The sequence below is a fragment of the Cryphonectria parasitica genome, assembly GCF_011745365.1.
Source record: "Cryphonectria parasitica EP155 unplaced genomic scaffold M406scaffold_8, whole genome shotgun sequence".
In the NCBI taxonomy this organism is placed as follows: Eukaryota; Fungi; Ascomycota; class Sordariomycetes; order Diaporthales; family Cryphonectriaceae; genus Cryphonectria; species Cryphonectria parasitica.
In genome coordinates this window covers 960,742-985,940 of record NW_024468916.1, presented here as the reverse complement: position 1 = coordinate 985,940, position 25,199 = coordinate 960,742, and the positions used below count along the sequence as shown (strand labels likewise).

General features: G+C 53.4%; 7 protein-coding genes across 7 annotated transcripts; 3 read left to right on the top strand and 4 right to left on the bottom strand.

Moving 5' to 3' along the window:
* Positions 1–206: 206 nt before the first annotated feature.
* Positions 207–1,663, bottom strand: M406DRAFT_333497 (uncharacterized protein; the record flags this gene model as incomplete). The annotated part of the gene is made up of 2 exons (XM_040920851.1): positions 207–764; positions 857–1,663. The coding sequence occupies 2 exons, from the start codon at positions 1,661–1,663 to the stop codon at positions 207–209; spliced, it is 1,365 nt and encodes a 454-aa protein (XP_040773043.1).
* A 727-nt stretch (positions 1,664–2,390) lies between these two features.
* M406DRAFT_57574 (uncharacterized protein) lies at positions 2,391–2,681 on the bottom strand. Its single transcript, XM_040924588.1, has 2 exons — positions 2,623–2,681; positions 2,391–2,574 (listed from the first exon to the last, which is right to left on the bottom strand). The coding sequence occupies exon 2, from the start codon at positions 2,570–2,572 to the stop codon at positions 2,408–2,410; it is 165 nt and encodes a 54-aa protein (XP_040772415.1). The 5' UTR covers positions 2,573–2,574; positions 2,623–2,681; the 3' UTR covers positions 2,391–2,407.
* A 536-nt stretch (positions 2,682–3,217) lies between these two features.
* Positions 3,218–4,465, bottom strand: M406DRAFT_99792 (family 16 glycoside hydrolase; the record flags this gene model as incomplete). The annotated part of the gene is made up of 3 exons (XM_040926474.1): positions 4,045–4,465; positions 3,310–3,971; positions 3,218–3,238 (listed from the first exon to the last, which is right to left on the bottom strand). Exons 1-3 carry the CDS (start codon positions 4,145–4,147, stop codon positions 3,218–3,220), a joined length of 786 nt encoding a protein of 261 aa, XP_040772414.1. The 5' UTR covers positions 4,148–4,465.
* Positions 4,466–9,615: 5,150 nt separating this feature from the next.
* On the top strand, positions 9,616–11,556 carry M406DRAFT_347842 (MFS general substrate transporter; the record flags this gene model as incomplete). Its single annotated transcript, XM_040922335.1, has 5 exons — positions 9,616–9,814; positions 9,933–10,024; positions 10,116–10,191; positions 10,310–11,463; positions 11,527–11,556. The coding sequence occupies 5 exons, from the start codon at positions 9,616–9,618 to the stop codon at positions 11,554–11,556; spliced, it is 1,551 nt and encodes a 516-aa protein (XP_040772413.1).
* A 1,102-nt stretch (positions 11,557–12,658) lies between these two features.
* Positions 12,659–13,960, bottom strand: M406DRAFT_353089 (putative 2OG-Fe(II) oxygenase family oxidoreductase; the record flags this gene model as incomplete). The annotated part of the gene is made up of 3 exons (XM_040922733.1): positions 12,659–13,108; positions 13,221–13,536; positions 13,646–13,960. 3 exons carry the CDS (start codon positions 13,958–13,960, stop codon positions 12,741–12,743), a joined length of 999 nt encoding a protein of 332 aa, XP_040772412.1. The 3' UTR covers positions 12,659–12,740.
* A 7,667-nt stretch (positions 13,961–21,627) lies between these two features.
* Positions 21,628–23,117, top strand: M406DRAFT_108756 (uncharacterized protein). Its single transcript, XM_040915319.1, has 2 exons — positions 21,628–21,947; positions 22,029–23,117. The coding sequence occupies exons 1-2, from the start codon at positions 21,938–21,940 to the stop codon at positions 22,760–22,762; spliced, it is 744 nt and encodes a 247-aa protein (XP_040772411.1). The 5' UTR covers positions 21,628–21,937; the 3' UTR covers positions 22,763–23,117.
* Positions 23,118–23,685: 568 nt separating this feature from the next.
* M406DRAFT_265789 (S-adenosyl-L-methionine-dependent methyltransferase) lies at positions 23,686–24,723 on the top strand (the record flags this gene model as incomplete). Its single annotated transcript, XM_040917761.1, has 2 exons — positions 23,686–24,329; positions 24,384–24,723. 2 exons carry the CDS (start codon positions 23,686–23,688, stop codon positions 24,721–24,723), a joined length of 984 nt encoding a protein of 327 aa, XP_040772410.1.
* Positions 24,724–25,199: the final 476 nt, after the last annotated feature.

The following is a 25,199-nucleotide window of genomic DNA, read 5'->3' as shown; positions in this document are numbered from 1 at the left end:
CAAGCCAGTTAGCCATTTCCGCGAATGCATACTTATTTTGCTCAAGAACAAATTGCCCGAACAAACCACTTCCCACTTCGAGTCTACCAAGACCGCCAAGAAGCAGCCGACAGTTTTTAACCCCAGGGATTACTTCTTTTTCTTTCTCTTTCTTCACGATGCCATCCTTTCCCTGTGAAACACCAAACCCTCTAGGAGAGACAAACCTAGTCCTCAAACTTGATGCCATTGCGTGCATACATATCGATAGGCCCCCCGCGATAAGCCCCACGCTTCTTCTTGTTCTTTTCCTTGGTGAATCCCTTGCCCTTGGTAACAATCAGGTCCTCGTGTGCCTTCTGGCCCCAGCCGTGGCCATTGTCCTCGAACCGGTTCGACCTGAACTTGTCGTCGACCACAATGTCCTTGCGGATGCGGGAGAAGGGCTCGTTCTGGGTTCTGGGTGGTGGGGGGCCGCTACCGCTGCCGCCGCGGTTGTTCTTCTTGAAGGTGGTTGGGTCGGGAGGCAGGGGCGGGTAGATGTCGGGAGAGGTCTTGCCCATGGTCACGGAGGAGTCGGAGCCGTTCTTGACGGAAGGGAAGGCTTCCTTCTTAGCGGGCGCGTCCGAGTCTGAGTCGGAGCTGGATTCGGAGGAGGAGTCTGAGGTGCCCGAGTCGGGGAGTTTGGTCTTGGCAGCCTTTTCGAGGGTCTCGTCGTCATCGTCGCTCTCACTCTCGCTGCTAGCGTCGCTGGAGCTGTCGGAATCGGAGCTGTCTTCGTCGGACTATAGACGACATTGTGTCAGAGGCCGAAATTGTTACACACAGACAATAGACAATTCTGTTGCGATGAAGAAAGAAAAGGGACAAAACTCACACTCTCCTTCTTAGCCTTGGCGGCAACCTTCGTCTTCTTCGCGGCCGGGTTCTTCTTCTTCTTCTTCTTCTCCTCCTCCTTCTCGCTCTCGTCCGACGACGAACTCTCATCAGAGGACTCATCGTCCGAGGACTCGGGCTCCACCACCTTCTTCTTCTGCTTCTTGGCCTGCGGCTTCTCGTCCTCCGAACTGCTAGACTCGTCGCTCGAATCATCGTCCTCCGAATCAGAGCTAGAGCTCGAGTCCGAGTCGGAAGATCCGCTCTCGGAAGCAGCCTTGCGCTTCAGCGGGTTGGCCGCGGCGGCGGGCACAGGAACAGCGGACCCAGCAGATCCCAGCCCAGCCTTGGCAGGAGCCTCGTCCTCGCTATCACTGCTATCACTGCTATCGCTGTCGCTGCTGTCGGAGCTGTCCGAGTCGGCAGCAGCAGCAGCAGCAGCCGCCCCCTTGGCGGGTGTTTCAGCATCCTTCATCTCCACATCGCTCTCGTCGTCACTGCTGCTGCTGCTGCTGCTGCTGCTGCTGCTGCTGCTACTGCTGCTGCTACTGCTGTCGCTGTCGCTATCGCTGCTGCTATATTTGGCAAAGATTTCCACGAGAGTCTGCTGCTGCCCTTTCCCCTTCTGTCCCCCAGCCGCGGCCCAGCCGTTCTCCTTGCGCTCCTGCTGCAGCGCGGCGTGTGTGGTGGTGAGCTGGTGGGCTTGGAGAAAGTTCTCGACGAGGTCGAGCAGCTGCGCGGGAGGAGCTGCGACAGTGGCCTTTGTCTTCTTGGGGGCCGCGGGGGCCTTGCTCTTGGACTTGGCCATGGCGCTTTGGTCGTTGTTAGACGGGATGTTGTTGCTGTTGGCGGCGGCGGCAGTGGTGGTAGTGGCAGCGTTGTCGTTGTTTGTAAAAAGCCAAGCTGGCGGTCCAGACATCAATGATACAATGCCGAGGGTGGGTGAGTGCACAGTAGAAGTAACAGCCAATACTTCAGCTCCAGGTGAGGTGGAGGCAACAGAGAGAAAGAGACAGGATAGTAAGTACTTGTGTGCGTGTGCCACCACAACTTTTGCGGATTTCCGTATCCGCATCCCAAGGAGGAAGAGGGACCCCTAGAAAAAAAATTTGGTCCCGCCTACCTGGGAAGAAGTTCTTATCGGCTAGACATATCAAATTGATAAGAGATCCTGGCAGGGGTCTGGCCCTCAAGGTGCAGCAGGCCTTCTTCAATGCTGAAGTAATTGACAGTTATTTATGTCTTTGCTCGCTACTGTTACAACAAAGTTTGTCAAAGCCTCTTCGAATTTTCAGTATCAAAGAGGAAAAGGCACAAGTGGCTGTCAAAAGACATATGTTTCTTTGGAGGCGGAAGACCAAGCTCTGTGGTTGAAGCTGTCCCATCCTTGAGCAAGGTACCACTCAGTTCACCCCCCTCACATGTGATACTGCTGTGAACCTCTTTTCTCTGCGGTTGTCGCACATGGACGGCAGGCTAGAATGTACAGTTACATTTCGCTTTGTTAAGACGCCTCCCCCTTCCCCTTCCAAGAGTCATGTACAATGTTATATTAATTTGTTTGCCGTGATACTTCACTGTCTATGGGGATATCAACATCTAAGCCTGTAGCGCCGTGCCTTTTGTTCATTCCTGACATTCCTGTGAAAGACGTGCTTCTCTTCTGCCTCTTGACAGGCAACGCCACGACATAAGCTTGTGATACCAAACAATCCATATCCATAATGCTTGCGCCCCTCCTTGCCAACCTCCTGACCAAAGTCAAGTCAAGGGGCAAAAAGAAGGGAAAATCTTCATCTTCCTGATCCCAGGCCCCCAGCACGTAAAGAACTCCGAGCCCAATCCCTATTAATGATACAAAAAGACGTAAAACCAAAGGCGCGGGGACCTGACCTGCCGGAACCCGCTTATGGCAAAGAAGAGAAACCGAAGGATGAACACTGTATATACTGATCGGTGCCGTGCGCTTTCACCGCGGCGTCTTTCATTACACCCTTTCTAAAGGGCAATAAGCGCAAATATGAAGGTGCCGATCAGGGCCAAGTTCACGACAGGTTTCTGGCCCGCATTGTCGGCCACTGGCGCCGACGTCGGGCTGCTGGAAGAGGCGGAGTCCGAGGTCTCTGCCACAGGTCTCGTCGCCTGGGCGGTTCCGATCGTCTGGCTGGCAAGCTGGGTGGTCGTGACGCCGGTGGTGTCTGAAGCTGATGCAGAGCTGGTGGTGTCGGCAGCCGACGACCCGACGACGGTCGACAATGTCGTTGCAGTACTCTGAGTGCTGCTGGCGGCGCTGTCGGTCGCCAAGGAGGCAGCGCTGGTGGTGCTAGTGCTGGTGCTGGCGCTGACGCTACTGCTGCTACCGTCACCATTGCTGCCGGTGCTGCTGCCTCCAGAGCCCGTGTTGACCTGGATGCTCCCCATGGTGCCCGACTGGTCGGTGTACTGGTACGAGACGGCGTCAGCGACGCCGTTGGACGAGTCCTGGATCACAACGGTCTTGTAGTATGCAACAAAGGGCGCCTGGGACCAGTCTGGCTTGCCGCCGGCCCACTCAACAGTGCCCTCGGCGCTGGAACAGCCTCCGCACCAGGTGCCAAGCTTGACCTGCATCGGGGTCTGTGGGTAGACGTCCTCGTTGCCGGCATAGGTCAAGGTTCGGAGGGCAGTACCGTCAACCTTCCAGACCAGCGCTGTCGGGGACCAGTCGATGGTGTAGGTGTGGGTTTCGGTCTGGGGGCTGGCCACGCTGAGGTCGACCTCGTTCACGCCGTATGCCATGTCGTGGCTGGAGAAGTAGTTGCTCTGGCCGAACGAGTTCTTGTCTGAGCCTCCGAGCCACTCCCAGTCAATCTCGTCCTGGTCGTCACTCTCCAGGAAGAATGTGGTGACTATGCCTTGGCCTGCAGCCACCTGTATGGTCACATCGACAGTGCCGAAGAAGAGGTAGTTGTTTGAGGTGAAAGACGGGGCCTGGCCTGCTGAAGAAATGGAGAACACGGCGCCTTGTGAGCCGTATGTGACGCCGGAGCCCGAGGCCTCGGTGAAGACGTCACTTGCACCCTGTGTGAAGTCGACGGTGACCTGCTGGGAGCCAAAAGCAGGGTCGACAGGGCAGGCTATTGATTGCGTGTGTCAGCCAGCTCCGAGCTGATGCTGCGTGGGAAGGGGTATCATCTCGTGACAACTCACCATTCACACCCTCCTTGAGGGGGTTACAGGCACTGGTGATCTGGGCAGCAGCAGAGGCCGCAAAAGCCAAAACAGCCGTGACGGAGACGAGTCGAGAACCCATCTTTGTTGTGTAGACACGCGAGTGTTACTCTCCTCTATATTTGCTGAAAAGCCCGAGGCAGGATCAAGAACGAGCCGTTGTTGATTTGCTCTCTGCGCTCCTATTTTGTATATGAAGCCGAGAAAGGAGGAGGAGATTGGGGTGTCTCAAGATATTAAGGTTGAAGGTCGGTATCAAGACACTGAAGCGAGCAGCAGCAGTGACAGGGAAGGCCAAGTGAATGGGTGGTGGTGATGGTGTTGGTGAAGGAGAAACAGAGCAAGTGATGTTTACAAGTAATAATTTATGGTAGTCACAGTAGGAATAAATAGAGAGTGACAACGAAGAAGGGGGATGAGATTATGAGGAAGGGAAACAACCATGTGTCAATCCGTGGGTTGGGAAGGAGGAGACGGTAGGGGATTTATTTGAACATGTTGCTGAGAAAGTGTGGGGCACCGTGTGTGTACCGATCATCGTGTTGTTTGGCGCGTGGGTGGGTGTGGATTTGTATGTGTGTATTCAATGGAGGGGGGAAGGGGGTGAGGGGGGGGGGGGAGATCTGTTGGTGTGGTGTGGTGAGCACCTTGGTGGTGGTGTACAGTACAGTACAGCAAGTACGTATAAACTGGGGAAAGGACCCTTTACCTGCCTGCACTAAGATCCTTCCTAGTGCTCGTCAAGAGGTCAGACTATGTCGCCCCAGCCTCAATATTCTTTTCCTCCCTGGGAAAAGAACGAGCGGGGCCTTAATGGTACAGCTCGTACTATGACCAACACGAAAAGCCTTACCATCGACCTTAATAAGCCGCTAGAAGCAGCAGCACTTGGGGCTGCCACTCATCTCATGATTTCACTTCTGGGCTCTTTCTCTTCCTTTGAGTCACCTCGAAGTAATGGGACTGCCCGTCTGGCAGTCGCCATGAGGGATAGTGAGGAAGGCATTGCTGACTACGACCCAGCCAGTCATAATTTACTTGCATATGGTACATAATATTTGCCCATCCAGCGACTTTGTTGCCGGAGTCTCCGCTCTTGCCTTTTTAAGGTGGGCTGGGGATCTGGCGTTGTTGGCGTCGGTAGTGGGAAAAAGTGCAGAAGACATGGCATGGGTGGGGCAGCTTGCGGCCCAGGGCATCGGTATTCCAGGGTCCAAGAGGCTGAGTGGTTGGGCGGAAGAGGACTTTGCTTCTGTTTGTTGGTAACGACGAGGACTACCCGACCAGTAGCAGCGTGAAAAGGTGGGCTGGGTGGTTGAAGATGGATTCTACAGGCAGGGGAGGAACCCAGAGTGGTCGACCTTACTTGCCAACCAACCCCTGACTCTCGGCTCTTTGTGATGATCAATGGGAGTCATGGGTCAAGGCAGGCACCTACCTTGGTTGGATGTGGTGCCATCAATACGATCTTGGGAAAAGAGAGAGAAAGAGAGACCAAGTACGCATCAGTGAGGTTCCGCATGATCCAAAAAATTTTGCGGCTGCTTTCTCGTGTAGCGTCATCGTGTTCCAAAGTTTCTGACGGCTGACTGTGCTCGCATCTAGCCAGCAGCTGATTTTCCATTTTCTTTCTTCTGTTCTCTGTCTTCTTCGGTCGAGTGCGAAGTTTGGATGGTTAGGGCAGGTAGGTGGCTGGGAAAGTGGAGTGTTCGATGCACCAAGCACCCCACTGTCGCTGGCCACTCCCCCTCCTACTTCTCTCAGGTCGGTCGACGTCCTACATTTTAACCCACCATTCAGCATATACCCCTCCATCAAGCACGGTATTTTCCTGAGACATTCTGCAAGAGTCCAAAATATCACAATGATGATGAGACCAATGAAAAGGCTTTTGCTCGGCTGTTTGAACAGCCCTGAAGAGAGAGCCCAAGCTTGCACCCTAATAGGCTGACCATGCCACTGCCCAGTAGAGCTAGGGCATACTGACGACCCCGCCTGATAAGCTTAAACGACATAATGAGAAGTCCCCGCGGGTCGCCCATATCCCGTATCGAAGTGGACACAGTCCCACCAAAGACTGCACATCATCATCTTCTCGAGACGGCAAAACAGCGTAAAACGTTGCAAAAAAAAAAAGGACCAAGAAAGAAAAGAAGAAAAAATATTAAGAGAAACAAAAGATCGTCATCTTGCCAAGGTCTCAGAACACACCGTGCGTAGACTGTCGCACATAGCACTCTGTGAACCTGCGGCACCTGATCCTTTCAATCTAGTCGCAAAACATGTGAAACCAACAAGGAGGGAAACCTATAAAGAGAGAAGGAGAGAAAGTGTGTGTGTGACCACTGACCAGTAAGATGCATCGGTCTCAAAGGGCATTTTTTGTACGACCCCGAGCTGCGCAGTATCAATCGTTGGCCTCCCGCAACGTTCCATCAGGTCTTTTGCCCACAACTGGCAAGTTGCAAAGTATAATGCACACCACACCACCCCTCACTTGTCTTCTAGTAATGGGGTGCTCGGATGTGCCGATTCATCCGCTCACATACAAATTCTAGCCCAGCCTTTTTCGGTCCCCTAGACTTATTACTCCGTATATACTGACAAGTCACAATCAGAATCCTCCAGTCTGGAGAGGAATGAAATACGCTCAAATTCCCCAAGTCCAATTATGAGAGATGATACCAGTTCCTAGGTGCATATCACATCGCGTCTCTTTCCACAGTCCATTGTTATGACAGCCAGACAGAGTAATAGCAAAGACGCCCGCACGGATGAATCATACAATCGAGTCGTCAGAAGCACGTTTGCATCTCGAGCTCTAAGCTGACTGTATAAGACTGCAGGCCTTCTAAGTGCATGATCAGCAACAGCAAAGCGGATCACATTGACAATTATGTAATATCCAATAGCATGCCGGACAGCCACCAGCAGCCCAACTTTCGGCCGTCCGCTCATAATCAACATAGTCCGTAGTTCATCCAACAGCAGCCTATGGAATTGCCAAGAAAGCTCTCTACACGGCACGTCATGTTACACATTTGAACTTAGGGCCTCTTGTCAGCCTATCACGGTTCTCTCTCCCCCCCCCCCCGTCTTTCCCTCTCTCCCTCTCCACCACCGGGAAGGGGGGGGTGGACTTCAGGGGAGCGTAGTAGCACAAGTGCCCCGGGCGGGAGGCTTCATTATGAGCCGAGCGAAGAGGAGGGCTATGACGGTCTCAGGTACACCAAGGCTCGCCGTTCTTGATGCAGCATGGCGAGCGGACACATGCTCAGCACCGGGAAGCCTCCTAATTGATTTGATGAAGAACGAAGAAAACAGAAGAAGAAATCTTTTACTGTATCATTCCTGGATTGTTGAATGATTCGTCGTTTCATGTAGCAAGACAAGTGGTAGTATTTTTTCCTTTAATACACTTGTGGACCATGATCACTTGTTATACAGTTGACACTGAAGCAACTGAGCTTGTCTTATGGATAACAATTTTCACTTGTAAACATGCCCATGGGTAAAGGCTGAATGTTCGGCAGTTATATATAAAACATGTTGGGATACGCATCTGTGAGGTTCAGCCTAATTTTCATATACAAGCGAACATATGGACAAGTACGACCACTGCAGAAGGTATGCTACGGACTCCAACCTGAGGCTCCTCCCCGGCCCAGCAAAGTCTCCAACAGGGAAGCACTTCCACCTCAGATCCCGCCTGAACAGCATGTGGATTAGTGGGCTGAGACTTATTTGCTTCTTGCTGTGCGTTGAGCCCGAAACAAGAAAACCGAAAGCCTAGGTCCTGGACGCAGGAATCCTTGTGATACGGAGGCAATGGACAACCATCTCTCGCTAGTTGCCTGTTTACCGATGAATGGCAACTGAATCCCTTCGGTGTGTCTCAGTAGACTATATGCAAACGTCCGGCTCATCCCCTACGAAAGGAATTTTCAGGTGAAAGATGATGCCTTGAGGTTTTCTTGATTGAGGAATTCTTACAGCGTACCCCATCATTTTAACGAGTATATCAAATGTGACGGCCTAATCTAATTTTTTTCTTCGAGTGATCAGCAAAATCCTAATCAACCTTACTGCACCTACCTACCGTAGTGGGTTTTTCTATCCCCCAATCTTCATATCTTTGTTCGAATCCGCCCGCTCCTTCTATGACCCCAGCAGCTTCACAGCTCGGGAGGGCACAAGGCAACTCTGCTGCGCGGCTCTCTGTGCATGTCCCACGTCGACCCGGGTACCTGGTTGCCTACCCTTCTCGCAGAGCCGAGGTCGCAGTCACACAGCGTCCCGAGTATGATTCAGCCTTGTACTTCGAAACAAAGAAACTTACTAGGATCAACAACTTACTTAGATGATCCAGCAAGGGGGGTTTGCAGGCAAAGTTCGCCGCTGTGACTGACCGGCTGGCTGACGACTGACTGAGCTGCAGGGCAGCGGCGGTGCAACCCTTGGTTCCTACAGAGGTGAAGATTATGATGGCGATGATGAGATTTCTGCTTGTCGCGGATAATCTATCTAGCTTTTCTCTGTTTGTTCTCCTTCTCCTGCATTTATGCATTATTTTCTAGATGTATGAATTACCTCGCCTAATTACTGTCCATCCTCTAAAAAGAGCGTCCAAGAGAGTGTCTACCTAGGTGATTACTCAATGAAAGAGCCATAAAATGGCTCTCTAAGTCTCGCAGAGTACCCTAGCTGCCTCTTGTTGAAGACCTCGAAAGCCGTAAATATCTGGACGATTTCGAGACTCAAAAATCACCACCCCGTTCTTGGCAATTGTTTGGCAAAAAAAATAAAAATAAATGCAGCTATAGAGGCGAGATTCTTCCTCCTCACTTTGAAGCTTGGCCCAAGAAATCTCGTGAGCCAAAAAGTTCCAATGAACCAGCAAATCAACAAGCCAGAACAAACAATCTTTCCTTCTACTTTTTTCCATTCGGCAACTAAGGTTCAGGCGGCGGCCAAGTCTCATTCATGAAGAATGGGGACAGTAAGTTCAAGTAAGCTTTTAGAGCTGGATCCCCATGACGGAGGACGACGGCGGTGCGGGTGCGGAGAACCCTCTCTCCTCAGCCAGTGTCTCGGAAGACTGACAAAACCAGAGCAAGCAAGGTCTTTTGCGACAGAGCATCCATCTGTGTATATTTTTATCTCTTGACAAGTGCAGTGAAATAGTCTCAAGAAGAAATTTTAAAAGTAATGAACATTACCTCCTTGGACAAGAATTTCGTGCTCACTTCACCCCTGGCCGTTTTGGAAACCTTAGAACCCCCAATTTTGGTGCCCAAGACGCGCGCGCACACGATTCCATCTGCCGTGCGACTCGAACTTGCAGACAGCGCTGTACATCACACAGCAGTGTCCCTTTCCTCTCCTTGCCATCACCTTGATTCTTCGAGTCTCCTCCCAGCCCACGCCATATGACCTAACCGCGACGGATGAGACACCTTTCATGCCTCCCGCTGCGGTCAACACAGAGTTCGCCCCTCAAACCCTTCCCACAACCACCCCCGCACGCACCAGGAAGAAGGAGAGCTCACAATGACTGCCGAGATCTCTCTGGCCCGGCCCGGCCCTCCTGGATCCGATCACCACCCCGAGCCCCCACCTGAGGAGTCCCAGCCCCCTAAGGATACCTCAGCCTCTGTCTCAGGACAGACCGTCCACACCGTCGAGGCAACAGAGAGACGCCTCGTTCGCAAGCTGGACAGGCGGCTTGTGGTGCTTGCGTTCTTGTGCTGTATGTGTTGTTGCTGCTGCTGTTGTGACACGGATCCTTTCATTGTCTTGCCTGTTTCACAAAGAGAGCAAGAGGAGGGGGTATGGCTAACGAACAGCTGTCGTCCTGTCGTCCTCAGACCTGGCCGCGTTCCTGGACCGGTCCAACATCGGAAACGCCCAGACGGCGGGGATGGGGAAGGACCTTGGTCTCAGTGATGCTCAGTACCAGGTAAGTCCTGACTGCTCCTGCCAGACGCTGAAGAGGAAGAATGACAATGAAAAAAAAGACTGTATTTGTGATTATTGCTGACTATCGGCAGTGGCTCCTCACGATATTCTATATCCCGTACATCATCTTTGAGTGGCTGGCGCTGATGTGGAAAATCACACCTCCTCGTATAGTCTTTTCAATTTTCTCTCTCTGCCCCTCTCTCTCTCTCTCTCTCTCTCTCTTCCTTCATGCCTATCCCAAAAAGTGCAATGGCTGACGGACACCATTACCACCACCACCCAGACATATGGGCGGCCGCAACAGTCCTCACCTGGGCCGTAGCCTCCATCCTCCAGGCCGCCTCCTTCAGCTGGTCCAGCCTGATGGCATGCCGATGGTTCCTAGCCACCGCCGAGGCAGGCTTCGGCCCAGGCATGCCGTACCTCTTCTCCTTCTACTACAACCGGCGCGAGCTCGGCGTGCGCTGCGGCATCTTCCTGTCGGCCGCGCCCCTGGCGACCACCTTCGCCGGCGCACTCGCGTACGGCATCACGGGCTCGACCTACCGCATCGCGAGCTGGCGCCTGCTCTTCATCATCGAGGCCCTCCCGCCCCTCCTCCTCTCCCTGGTGGTCTTTTTCGTGCTGCCGGACTCGGCCGCCAGCGCGGGCTTCCTCACAGAGCACGAGAGGGCCCTCGCCCGCGCCCGCGCCCTGCGCACCACCGGCCAGGACGACACGGGCACGTCGACAGGAACGCGCCTGGGCCACATCGACTGGGCCGAGGTGGTGGGCGCCCTGCGCACCCCGCAGGTCTGGGTGCAGGCGCTCATGTACTTTAGCTGCAACGTGGCCTTCGCCTCGCTGCCTGTGTTCCTCCCCGCCGTGCTGACGGGTATGGGCTTCACGAGCGTCAACGCACAGGGCCTCACCGCCCCCCCTTACTTCCTCGCCTTTCTCGTGTGCATCGCTTCCACGTGGCTGGGTGACCGCACGCAGCAGCGCGGTCTCCTGATCACCTTGCTCTCCGCCGTGGGCTGCACCGGCTACATCCTCCTCGCGGCGTGCAGAGCTGTCGCCGTCAGGTACGTCGGCGTCTTCCTCGCCGCGGCAGGTGTGTTTCCTGCCATCGCCAACATCCTGTCATGGCTGCTCAACAACCAGCGCGGCGATACCAGGCGTGGCGCAGGGATTGCCGTCATGAACATTATTGGGCAGTGCGGTCCCCTGCTCGGCACGCGCGTCTTCCTTGCCGCCGAGGGGCCGTACTATGTCAAGGGCCTGTCGGCCTGTGCGGCCTTCATGTTCCTCAATGCGGTGCTGGCGTTTGGGCTGCGGACCTACTTCAGCCACATGAACAAGAGGTGGGACAGGGAGGCGAGCCAACGTCAAGGAAGCATGGCTGGCCACGTTGCGTCCTCGTCCGAGAAGGTCGATGTTGCAGGTGTGGAGAGCAAAGCAACAGCTGCAGCAGGAGGCGGAGGAAGAGCTCCGGCCAGGTCCGGAACCCGGGGCTGGCAGATGTCGTCCGAGTGGCGATTTGCGCTGTGAACAAGGGAAAGATCATTGATCGGCAACTAAGCACATAGTAATACCTGGCGAGAGGATCACACTACACATGCCCGTCTATTCGCAATGTTAGCAGAAGGCCAAGCAGAAGAGGAAAATACAAAGCCAACAAGAAGAAGAAAAAAAAGAGAGAAGTGACTCGTCTGAAACCAAAAAAAAAAAAAAAGGTGCTAGGGGCTCATAGATCGCGATCGAGCTGGGGGCCGGTTTCTATCGCAGACGCTGATTGAGTTCCCTTCAGGTCATAATACTACCGTAGTGGTACTTGACAGCACCAAGAGGGTCCACCATTACGAGAGAACATCATGTAAGAGCGGAAGAGTAAGTTGCAGTGATGCTTCCCAAGACATGAGAGGAGAAGGCAATAATGGCATGCAATGTAACGGTGACCGCCTCCATGGCGAATCCCCGGAGAGCACCTCGCCGCAGCCACACTGCACCACAAAGTCCCGGACTGGTATGCACATCCCTCTCAGTATAGCTAGCGCAGAGTTGATTCATCTTCCTGTTCCCCCTTTCGGGAGGCCCTGGCTCTCACGTGAGGTAGTGATCGCCGGTTTGTGCATAATAACCTGACCAGACCTTTGAGCTAGCAGCTCCTGTGAGGGAGAAAGAGAGAGCGGGAGAGAGAGAGAGAGAGAGAGAGAGAGAGAAGGACAGAAAGGAGAAGGAGGAGGAGATAGAGGAAAAGGGAGTTAGCGAGAGCGCCAACCTACCCATTCTTCTACGGCCCGTTGAGAGCCGTTTAGCCGAGGGGCATGCATGCACATTACAGATTGTAAAGAAACGGCGCACGCCGGAGCGTGACCAGGGGGGTGTTCACTCTGTCCGCCCCAACCGTTCGTGCTGTGCGATGCTGGAGGAGATGCATGTCTGAGATGATCTGGTGTCACGTCACACAAACGCAGCCAGCCATGCTGACGATCGGCATACTATTGCCCTTCGTGTTCTCGTACAAGCGAGATGCAGTCCGGCCCTTGTGAGCATCCGGATTGGTAACCCAATGTACACGTGGTGCAAAAGACAGCTCGTGCCTTGTTCCACCTCGAAAGACTTGTGTGCCAGACGGCCATGAGAGGAACGCTGCATGATGATCTCATTGAGAGAGAGAGGGAGAGAGAGAGAGAGAGAGAGGAAGTCGAGGCTGAATAATGATAATCACGTTCTCAAGCAGAAGCAGAAACGACCTGCCCACCCTGTTCAACCCGTGCATAAGATGTTCCCAAACGTTCCAGCATGTGCTCTTCGACAGTGACGACACGCCCTCCAACAGGCTCGCTCCCATCGAATGGACGCAGCTTGACCTCGGCGTTGCCATCGAAGAAGAACGGCACCGAGTACCGATCCCCGCCGCTCCTGTTGATGACGCGGTGCGTGGCGCTCTTATAGATGCCCTTGGTCCACAGCGAAAGCATATCGCCTATATTGACAACGTAGGCGTCAGGATTGGGATCCACAGCATGCCAGGTACCTGTGGAGTCATCCAAGACTTCAAGACCGCCGGACGAGTCCTGGAGGAGGAGGGTGATGGCGCCTGGGTTTCTGATGTTAATTACTTGCTGGGGTTGAAACAAGGAGAGGGAGAAGGACGGGGCGGCGGGCGGGTCTGGTCCAGGAGACACGAAGAAGGAGAATGTTACACAGACCAAAATCCGTATGAGCACCTGCGCCGAGTTGCCTCTGATCTCGTGATTGCTGTGGAGGGTAGTGAAGCAGTCTCATAGTGCAGACCGGGTCATTAGAGACAAAGTCGCGGAAGATGCCGTCGCCATAGGGCAGGCCCTTGGCAAGGATGTCCAACACCTTGAGCGACAGATCCAACACGGCGGAATAGTAGATCTCACTGGGACGCTGAAACTCGGACACGGAGAGACTGGGTGGGTAGATATTCTCTCCCAAAAGGTGCGGGTGTGCTTTGGCTTTCTCCGAGTCTGCTGGCATGTGCTTGCCAATGTAGAAACCCTAAGACGTCGTCTATGTATCAGCATGATTCATTTCCCGAACCGTCCGGTACTCGGCGGGTACATCATGCAGCGTGGGCTCTTGTCTCATTCGCCAGCACTCTTCTTACCTCTTTCAGGTCTGGGAGGGTACCTTCCTGCAGCGACTGGGACCCAATGAGCTCGTACCCTCTATTTTTGAGCCGCGGGTGCTTGAGGGCCAGCTTCTCCTCCAGCGGCAGGCCAAACAGCCTCTTCGCACCCTCCAGCACACCCCTTCGTGTCTCTCTTGGTATGCCGTGACCTATCAGCGAGAAGAACCCCACATTCACGCAGGCGTTCCGCACATCGCGGACAACCCGCGCAGCAGCATCAGACGTTGGATCTCGGAGGTAAGAGGCAATGTTGATGGTGGGAATATGAAAGTTTGTTGTTCGGATGCCCATGGCTTCTTCTGATATTCCTGGCTTCTCTTGCTTGGAATCGATTGCTGACGAAAGTAATATCGGGTTGTCCATCATCATCAGGTATGCCAGGGCGCAGGGCACTGGGCTGTCTTTAATATTTGCTGGTGTGAGACTGTGCTAAAGTAAGCAGATTCTCAACAGACAAAAATGTCTAGCCATCCCATCCAACATCAGTGAGAACCAATGTCTCACCACCCCCCCTGGGTGCCGTATCACCTTCGTAAACCGCATATCCGGCCCGCTTCGTGATAACAGATCAACCCCGCAGGCCGAAGATAGGCTCCAGATGCCCCCGGTTGGGTTGCCCAATCAAGCCAGTGAAGCCAGTCCTGCGGGTACGCCCCAAAGTACCAGAGTTTAGTCTTCGTGTGGCTGCCGGAGAGCGGCGGTCGCCTACTGCTTTCGATCTTTCCAACGACTTGTCGATCTCTGTCAGTGTCACTGTCATTCTCTCTCTCTCTATGAAACCCCCCCCCCCTCCCCAAGCCTTGTGGTCCTCTTTGCCCTGGTCTGCTTGTCATCTGGTCATGAATCATCAACCACGCACAACCGTAAGTCCATCTCGAGATATTCCGGAATCTGGGAGGTGCTAATAGCTGACTTGCCTATACCAGACATGACAGATCACGCGTGCTCCGTCCCGGTGGTCCGTGATTTGATATTCGTGGCTCCCTTATCCCGGGGTCTGCTCCTTGGTGTCTTTCCTGTCGTGCAACCCTCTTGCGGTGTTCGCTTTCTTTCCCTGTACGCTCGTGCTTGCGTGTGACCTGCGTCCGTGTTCTCCGGCTTGACCGGTTCGGCCCAGGACAATTGGATCAGGCAAGACCCCGGCCCTTCCATGTGATTAACTGGAAAGCCACCTGCCTCGGCAGCTGTCGTGCTTTCAGAGTCAAAGTGACTCGCAGAGTTGACAGGCTCCATCTGGAGATGTGGCTTGGGCGGGTGACGATCGTGATTGTTCGACAGTGCCGAAGCCGAGTCCGCCTGAGCTCCTGTTGTCATTAGTAGCTGTCATCGAGATGCAACCAAAGATACGAGATAAGGGGAGGTCACTCTCGGCCAGCCTTTCGAGACCAGGCTGCATCTTCAATGCTGTGGACTGCGTGGTCATCATGAAGCCAAAAGGAGGGGCTTCCTTGACTTGGATTACAGTCCTGGAAGAGGCCCTCAAGTAATTCCACGCTGGCTAGAGCAGGCAAGACATATGTCGGGTTCGAATGCATATTGAGTACTTAGACTCGGCTACTCGAGTGAGATGGAGGCGCCATAGCGGGGAAGAAGAAAAACAGAATTAGTGTATGTTTTGCTGCATTCGCGTACAAGGGACCTGATACGCAGAAGAGGAAGCTGCGATTAGGTGCTGTTGTCATTGACGGGGCGATTGCCTCTCTGGAGGAAGGCGACACTCAGGCATTACCTCGCGTAATTTAGAGAAACTGATAGCTTCAAGCTGAAAACTCTGTTATCACACTTTTTGGCGCCTTCCCATTTGTTGACCGTCGATTTTGAGCAATTATAAATGGGCCAGCTGCGCAAAAAAGCATCACTCTCTTTCCTTTTTAGTGACAGCTCTACTTATCTTGTTCACCATTCTTTTACATAATATTGTCTTCTAAAGTTCATCCTCAGTGGCCACCATCATTTAGGCTCTATGCAATGCCACTCTCCTCCTCTTACTTGACGCAATCTCGGATGGCGAGACTGACGTGTCAGACGACCCGCTCCTCTGTCGGCCTCAGCTCTCTCTCTCTCTCTCTCTCTCTCTCTCTCTCACACACACACACACACAAACAGACGCTTCAAGTTGTCGACACGAGCCCAGAGGACGTGCCATTCGCTCAGGAGAACCATACACCAGCGGGTCTAGTGAAGGTGAGAATGCTTCTCAGGCTGCTCGAGCAGCTCGAGGCCAGTTTGGGCCGCACTCGACAGCAATGGACCGGCCAGAGCTGATTACAGGGACGGGAGGAAAATACAAGAGAACTCTAGAGAGCATCAACAAAAGAGGAGTCGGATCCCAATCGACCGGACCCCGAAAAAAACATCATCATCCACTTCCGTGGTACCGAATGGAAGACGGGCTCAAGTGAATTCGAACGTGATCTCCATAGCCATACGCACATTCTTCGATCTATAAGGCCACTATTCAATCCCAATTGGTCTTCAGATTAAATTCCTTGAAGAATACCGCACATTGTATAGTACCCAAACAGATCCATACGTGGTGATCGATCTGCTCTCCACGTACCAAAGCGTGCCTTGGCCTACGAGTACTATCGAGATTCTCCACGATTTGTTTGCCTCACTTATCCTCACGAGATCGTCTTTCGATACGAACGATTCTAGATGCCACAACTTGGGAAGAGGACCTACGAAGTGGTCAAGTTTGACTACACCGTCCATGCTGCCGAATTCTGGAATATATGATAAGCAAACCAACAAACATGGACTATCCTCGTCGATGCTGTCGCCTTCTTTGGTTAGAACGTCGAAAGCCACTGGCTACTCATGGCGTGGTTTTCCTGTTACATTTCGCAGACCTTGGCTCGATTCGGCGGCGAACCAGGTCATTCTATCTATGTTGTGAACACCATGCTTTCAAACTCTCATGCCAAATGACAACCTGGAGTCTGTCGTGACACACGGTTCATTGCAAGCCAACAACATCCTCATCAAGGACGGAAGAGTCGTTGCGGTCCTCGACTGGAAGCTCGTGGGCACGTGGCCTGGATACTGGGAGGTCGATCACCTCCTTGCGGTCCCTATATCTTCTGAGTCCGGATTTCGCACTGTCATTTCTCTTCACTGGGCTACCACCGGCTCACATAAAAGCAGCCACCCAACAAGCTGGATTCGATGGCACGTGCAGCTTTCCAAGACTTGTTCTGCTGTGGTACGTGCTCGAAATAGTCAAGCTTTACGCTCAAAAACCAGCAGCCCTTGCCGTACCTAGGACACAAGTGAGAGTGATACCGGGACGGAAGCAGCAACACGGGCAATGACGGGTCTGTGCCTTGAGTGCTTCATACCACTGGTGTCAATGCGAGATGTCGCAGAAAGCGTGATTCGGGTAGCGAGATGGACACTGTTTGCATTGTGTAGTCGCAGTTTTGATGTCTCTTTGGCCTTGTCAGTGTTCGCCTAAATGATGGCTAAAGCGGGTCCTTGGAGGCGTGATCTGTAACACGCGATTGGCCATGCCTTCTACTGTTTGGGTATGGCTGCCCGATCACCGTAGATGCCTGCTGAGGACAGCTGAGGTCAAGTCATCACATCGCACAAGTGATATGTTAAAAAAGCTGGAGAGATTGATCTCTATGTCGACTCGCTATACACTAGAGAATGCTCGCTTGGGGGGGTGTTCAAAGCATGTACAGACTCTCGCTCCTATCTATGTCTCTGCAGATTTCCACACCAAGCTCTGAGAAGGATTTTTGGGCCTAGGTACATCTTGCCGAAAGACCCGCCAACTTGCACTGGCACTTTCCGAGTTTTCAAAATTCTCTTACACGATCCTCAGCCATCCTTTGAAACAAATGATTGGCGACTCCTCTGGCACAAAGATACTCGCCTCAACGCTGCATATGCCCTGAATCGAGTGAAAAAAAAAAACACTGCATCAGTATTCTATCATCAGGAAGCTGGAGAAAAAGAGACACAATAGTGCTCTGTAGGCAACTTGTTGAGTGGCCCAGGAAAGGAGAGAAGGTGGGACGGGAAGGAGGTTGTTCCTCACTTGACGCAGCGTGAGTGCATCAACCCTATGGACAACAGCGTGCATCATCATCACTTGTATCATCCGTCCCTCTTTTCTATGCGTACAGTACAGCATGTAAAGGCCTCTTTCTGACTATGTGCTTTTTGCGGATCAGCATGATGATGGCACCTCGAACATAGCTGCATCCCTTTTACTCCTTCAGCTATGAGCGGTTATTGGTCTGATGCCCGATGCTAGGGGTGACCAGGCGTCGGTGATCCTCGTCTCTGTGATGGATTTAATCGTTGGGCTCAATATCTCGATGCTTTCTTGGAGCTGCAAAGCGTTCTTCAACGAGAAGTTCATAGCTGGTCTCTCAACCGGCTGGCGATGGTCTCTTACCAGCTCAATGCGAAGGGAGCCGCATAGGCTGTGGACGAGCCGCCAGCAATATGAAAAGAAAGAGCGTACATTTATCCATGTATCATAGGCCAGGCCCGCCGTCTGGTATTGCGGTACTGATTCTTCTCATCATTTTCCCTTCCGGAGAAAACATCAACTCACCATTGAAAGACAAGGAGATCACCACATACCACCAATGATGATGATCTTGTTCAAGTCGTACACTGGTGCTTTGCAGAATAAGGCTCACGAGCGACCTCGAATTTTAAGGCATGAAAGACCGGGCAAGCTGGCTAACACTTCGCCATCTCATCACGTCCAGACCCTATACTCCAACCCCTTTGTATAGACTCACCTCGAGCCGTCGTGGACCAGAGTCAGCTTCAAACAGAAGATGATGGCACAGAATATTCCTTTGTTCTTGTATGCCAACAGCTGTTGGAACGCGCGTAATGGACCCACAAGAAAGACAACGGGAATGAACAGTTGGTCTGCCTCGTAGAGACACGAGGAGCCCAACCGACGGAACGCGTTCGTCCCAGCAGAGACACTTGTCTCGAGCCTGAGAGCTTATCTGTCCTCTGGGAAGTGCAAGAATGCTATCCTTGTCGAGACGATCCAAATCAGTGCCGGATTTGGGCCAGAAAGGTCCAAGGCACTTCTTGGCTACTAACAAGGCGAATTGTGAATACGAGTCGTATTTCTCACCCTTCGGGCGGCCTAATACTTGCTGGTATCGTCTCTGCCTTTGCGCTACACCAAAGAGCCGTGTCTAAGCGCAGGTGGGTCTTCGTGGAACTCAAGAAAGGCCAATTATCAAGAATAGATAAAATATAAAAAAGATCACCAAAAAAGGTCGGGGTGGCAAACCTAGAGAGAGACAAAGAGGGAGGAAACGGGTGGACGAAAGGGGAGGAAACAAAAGGGGGATTTCCCCCAAGTGTCTCCCCGTCTTCACAAGTGCTGACCCCAAAGAGAGACAGACGAGTTATGCCCGGGGGGGGGGGCACAAGAGGAGGCTGGGGCTGCACTGCTTACGCCCGCCGGCCTGTCTATGCGCCGTTGCGCAGCAGGGACCCAACAAGCCAAAGGACCGCAAGGTTCCTCCCCGCCCTGCCCTGTTTGTTCGTGTTTGTGTGTGGACTCGGTGTGGCAGGGTGATCGCTGGGGGTAAGGCCCGCATTAGCTTGAGGTGCCTTATCAGAGACGCCCTTCCACACGACAAATACTTCTATCGTGCGTCGAGATCGAAAGGGCGAATGTGCGGATATTGAGAGGGTGGGCGCGGCCAGCTGAGGACTTCGTCTGGTGGTGATTGGTGCGACGTTGCCGCCCCCTCCCTCCTCCCTAAAGAAAAGACGTAACTGGCGCGATTGGGATCATAAATGTTGTGAGGGAAAAAGAGGCAGACAGACACGAGTAAAACAGCATCTTGCCGATTTTTTTTTTTTTTTTTTTGGAGAGATGGAGTTAGGTACGGAGCTCGGACGGGTACGGAGTTCGTACTCGCTATCTGCATGTCCAGTTGGTTTCCGGTGTCCCGAAAACAACGTTTAGCGGCCTGGAAGATGGTGACCGATTTTCCTACCGTTGAAAAAGGGCTTTGAATGGGCGATTTCTGTGGGCACTCTCTTCCGTCTCTTGCGCGGCTTTCCAATCTCGGCTGTTTGAGAACTGGCATGGTGCTGCTGATGGACGTGCGCTCCTGCTGCAAAAGCTGCCGCAAGAGACAGGGATTACAGTGTTGTGACTCATTTTCTTTTCCCCTTTGATTCTCGATTCTCGATTCGCTCCCTCAGATTCGTCTCTCTGATTCGCTGGATGGAGAAAAGGACGCTCGAGGAGGAGCGTCTTGCGGGATTCTAGGACATGTCCTGGACTCTGGGCCCAAACACCGAGAGGGTGGTAGAAAGGCCAGTAAGCGCAACGCGCAATGGGGTGCGCATGACCTAGGATGGGCGCCTGGGCTTGCGCAGGTCGTCGTTATCCTCATTGCGCAATGCTCTCTCAGGCAGCACTTGGCAAATTTGTCCTCACTTAGTACCATAGTAGTCCAATGGGGTTCAAACAAGGCTCGCTAGATATCCCTATCCCACTGTTCTCCATCCCACTGTACATAGTATGGGAGGGGGAGGAGGAGGGAGTAGGAGGGAGGAAACATGGTCCTTTTGTTGCCTATACTAGTAAGTGGGTTTGGACCGGGGAGGGGGGGTGGAGGGGGACAATGGAGGGGCACTGCCTCAGAAATCCGACCAATCAGCCAAAAGAGAAACCATCTTGAGGGGTGCAGCACTTCTCCTGTTTGAGGCTAAGACCTACCTGAGAATGAAGCTTATTCATTCAGCCATACAACCAAATTGGTTGGTCCCCTTGGGAGGAGAGAGAGAGAGAAATGTAGGACTGTGTGGCGCTGCGGCAGGACGTTGCAGGTTTGTGAACCAAATCCCGCCTTTTGCCAGAGTTCCATAGTCCAAAAATTAGTAATTCCATACGGTCTGCAATCTCTGGGCCTGGAGACGAGCTAGTCCTTTTCAGGTTCGCCGTCAGGCTCCTTCGTTGCGCTAGTTCTGGCGATTGACCTAGATCGACGCCCATCCTCTCGCGGGTGCCACCCCTCCCCCAAGCTGCCTCTGTGTGTCAAGAGGACACGTCCTCCAATGTGATGTGGGCTCTTGGCACTTAACACCACGTCTTGTTCGCACTTGAAGAGTTGAGAACAATTCTGATGTGGAATAAAGCTAAACAGATGCCTAAACATGGGAGATATTTGAGAGCCCGCCTGCCAGTTTCTGTTGAAGACACGAATCTTTTTCTTCTTCTCCTGACTTCAGCATCTTTCACTGCACATGCACTCACGCACACTCACAATACTTACTATACAACAGTCACATACAGTAACCTGCTGCAAGTGGCCAACACCATTCAGCCCCCACCGTCCAAGTTGTCGCGCAACCCTAACCCTTTCTCTCATCACTGGAAAAAAGCAAAAGCCCCACCCTTCTGATACAGCCACGGTAGGGCGCACAAACAGTGCTGTGACTCATAAGGGAAAAAGAGCAGGGATCCGTTAGTACCTCGCTAGTGCCCACAAGCCCAACCCAGGGCGCCGGTTGCTGGCCTACAAAAATATCATGGCATCCCACATTTCAGGCACCTCTTTTGCCTCTTCTTCTTCCTTTCCATTAACCAGCCTCAACAACAACAATCATCAAAATACTACAGAACATCGCAATCAAGATGTTCTAAACAACTTTTCCCCCACTGGCCTCGTGCAGCAACCCACCGTCAAAATAACTTCCCAATTTTTTGACAGTTTTGTCCCCCCCCACCCCACTCAATCTTCAGTTCCTCGCGGACTGAATTCATCATTTTTTGACGACCCCGTCGCCAACACGGATTCACCACAGTCAACATGGCTTCCTCCCAGTACTTCGAGCCTTCCGGCACAACATCCTGCACACCCGCCTCATCTGTCCCCACAGCGACCTTCTGCGCCGCACGAGGACTTTGTCCTATACCCTCCGGATCACCTTCCGCAGCCACATAGACGCTCTGCCATCCAACAACCCAACCGGGTTCATCTGCAAAGCAATACTCGACAACGGCTTACACCATCTTCTCGGTCTCCATTAGCAGCACAGCAGGACGAAGCTGCTAGAGCTAGAGCTCTCCACCGCCAGCACTTGTTACGACAGTCGCGCAACCAGAACAGCCCGATCTATTCGGCATCTGCCCCAGGATCCACTGCCGCTGTCAACAACGGTCAACACCGTCGTGTCATTAACGGTCAACGTCCACCTGTTCCTTTATTCAACGGTCCGAACAACAACAACAACAACAACAACAACAACAACAATATGGAACTAGGTACTACTACCTCCTCCCTAAACATACTGCTTCCTCCTCACTACTTTCAGCACAGCCCTGACTCACAAGATTCGCGCACAGACATTGATCTCCCCGATTTCGGCCCCTTCGAGGGCGGGGCGCCGGTCTCAGAGTTCTCCTCTCCGGCCAACCCAGCATTCGGCCTCGACCTGAGTGGTTCCCTACACAGCTCCGTCATGAGTGTGTCTCCCACGGAGCTGCTCCTGACGGAGAACCTGATGTCTGCTCCGGGATCCACTGCTCTGACGCACCTGACAACGCCTTCGGGCTATGACACGTCTCCTGCCTTCACTGAGGATTGGAATGCTTCCCCTCTCTTTGCCCAGAACGACTTTGAGACCGCGCAAGAGTGGCCGTCTCTGTTTCCTGATGCCGAGACATCTGCTGCACCGGCACCAGCACTGGCGGCACCTGCGCCTGTGCCGGCCGCCCAGGCTGAGGACTCTCCATCTGTGGATTCGGAGGACTTTGAGCCTGCTCGAAGGCCCAGCCAAGCACGCAAGTCTAGTGCATCCTCGTCTCCCTCTGGTCGTCACTCGTCGGTGTCTGGGGTGAGCGCTCGCCGACGTGGCAAGCCCCTGCCTCCCATCACCATCGATGACCCCAGCGATACGGTGGGCATGAAGCGCGCCAAGAACACCCTCGCTGCTCGCAAGTCTCGGGCGCGCAAGGCGGAGCGCATGGACGAGCTCGAGCGCCAGGTCAGGGAACTTGAGGCTGAGAAGGAGAAGCTGGCGGCTGAGCTTGCCCACTGGAAGAGCCTGGCTTCTTCGCAGGGCGCAGCCGGACAGTAGAGGAAGGAAGGAAAGGGGGGATAAAAGTTTACGGAGAGGATGTTTGTGTCTCTTTTCTCATACACGCTCGCAAGAACTGGGAGGATGCGTCTGCCTTGCGGTTTTTTCCTTGGAATGCACCTCCACTTCTTTTTTTTTTTCCCTCCCCTTATCATCAGGGGTTAACAGTATCTGGCACGTCCACGACGTCGACCTTGATGATACATTCTTACCGGAATTGGACGGGTTCACTGTCATGGTTGTTACTTGACTCTTTTGGTTCATTGTCACGAGATATCATTCTTAAACCGCCAGAACTTCCACTGGCCATGTTATTCGGTTGAGCTATAACAATAGTATTGTATTCTGATACACACATGCATGTGCACTGCCGTTCTCCATTACTGCACTCGAGCTCGTGACTGATTGACTGAGCGGTTATTTACAATGTTGCTGGTAACCATGTCTTGCTTCGAGGCTCGTGTAGTGGTCTCCCTACGACACGCACGTAATGGGCACGTACTACTCAGCATACGATGCAGCGTTCTTCTTACAAAGGCTAGTCATTTTCACGGTCCTCTCCATAGCGACGGTGCATAGACCCCAAAAGGTAGCGAATACATGGAATATCGGCCCACTAAGTCCCAGGATGGTCACAGCAGGCAAGCGTCGACCGCATGGCTTCCCGGCTTGGCTGTTGGAGGAGACGGCGCGGGAGGGATGGGAGCGCCGGAATTGCGGCGGGATTCCGGATTGATGATTCGGGGGAAGGGGGCGATTTTTTTTTCTTTTCACCTGTCCATGCTGTGCTCATTTCCAAGTATTTATTGCCAATCTTCCTCTCCTTCTTTCTTCTGAAGCAAGTCTCCATCTGATCAACTTCTCAGACTGCATCCAAGAAACGACTAAAAAAAAAAAGAAAAAAAGACAAACGACAAAATACCATGTCGTCGCCGTCAGACAACAAAACCACTACCACGCCCACCCCCAGAGGCTACACAATGGGCTACTCCAAAGCCACCACGGCCTCCCACGCCTCCCGCACCATCCACACCGACGCCGCCTTCGTGCTCCCCCACATCCAGCCGCACCACAAGGTCCTCGACCTAGGCTGCGGGCCCGGAACCATCACCCTCGGCCTCGCAGGACTCATCAACCCAGCCCAGGGAGGCAGCGTGACGGGTGTGGACTCGGGTCTTGCCGTCCTCGAATCGGCCCGCGCCCTGGCTGCTTCTGCTTCTGCTTCTTCTACTACTTCCTCTACCAACGATAACAATAACAACAACAACAACAACAACAACAACAACAGCGAGAAGCAGCCGCTCCTCCTTCCCGAGGGCGCCGTCACGTTCCTGCAGGCAGATGTCCTGGCAGGGCTGCCGTTCCCGGACGAGACGTTCGACGTCGTGTTCACCTCCCAGACCCTGATCCACCTCGCGCCCGCGCCGGATGCGCCGGTTGCCGCGCTGCGGGAGGTGCGTCGTGTGCTCAAGGGGGGCGGCGGCGGCTTGCTTGCTGCGCGCGATGCTGCGTCGATTACGTGGCATCCCTTTGGCGAGGAGCTGCGGCGGTGCTATCATGACAGGCTGTTCTCTGTCATTGCAGGGAAAGGGAAGGAGGGGAGGGGTGGTGATGACAGCAGCAGCAGCAGCAGCAGCAGCAGCAGCAGCAGCACGGCGCTGTGCGGGGCGCATATGCCGCGGTATCTTCGTCTGGCTGGCTGGGATGTGGATGATGATGATGGGGCTAAGGTGCGGATCGGCGGGGGCGCGACGGTCGTGAGTGGTGTGGAGGGGCGGCGCCGGCTGCGGGATACACTGGGCGGAAGGCTGGCGAGGGGCGATGCGTTTCGGGAGGCGTGGTTGCGGGCTGGGTATACGGAGGAGGAGTGTGATGAGGCTCGGGGGTTGCTGGACCGGTGGGCGGAGGTGGAGGATGCTTGGTATGGGGTGCTGCAGAGCGAGGTGCTGGCTTGGAAGTAGGCAGGCCAGATGTGGTGTGGTGAGTGAATAGCCTGCGAGTTTGTTTGTCTGTCTGTGTCCTGGAGGTAATGGGAAGGGGAAACGTCAACAAACATGTGGAAGGGTGTGGTGGTTATAGGTGGGGATTGAACAGGGTCTGCTTACTTTCACTATAGACATAAATGCATCAAAGTCTCATATGAGCATTAGAAAAGAAGGCGAAAAATATGTGAAGTTCATTCTGTATCTCCTAATGGGGCTGGTTAGAGGGGCTGAATCCCTATGTGTATGGAAAAGAAAGGAAAAAAAGGGAGAATAGAGTGAGATGTCTGAGATGTCTGAAATGGCTGCATGTGGCCAGCATACCAAATCAAACGGCCTCTCTACTTCTTGGGCGCCTCAGAGCCTACCTTGTAGTAGAATCCAGACATGGGGCACTGCTTGTACAGAGGATAGCAGTCCGGGCAGGGCCCATCGAGCGTCCTGACCTCAAGACA

Coding starts and splice junctions, on each gene's coding strand:
- M406DRAFT_57574 (XM_040924588.1), bottom strand. CDS start 2,572: ATGGATTGTTTGGTATCACAAGCTTATGTCGTGGCGTTGCCTGTCAAG.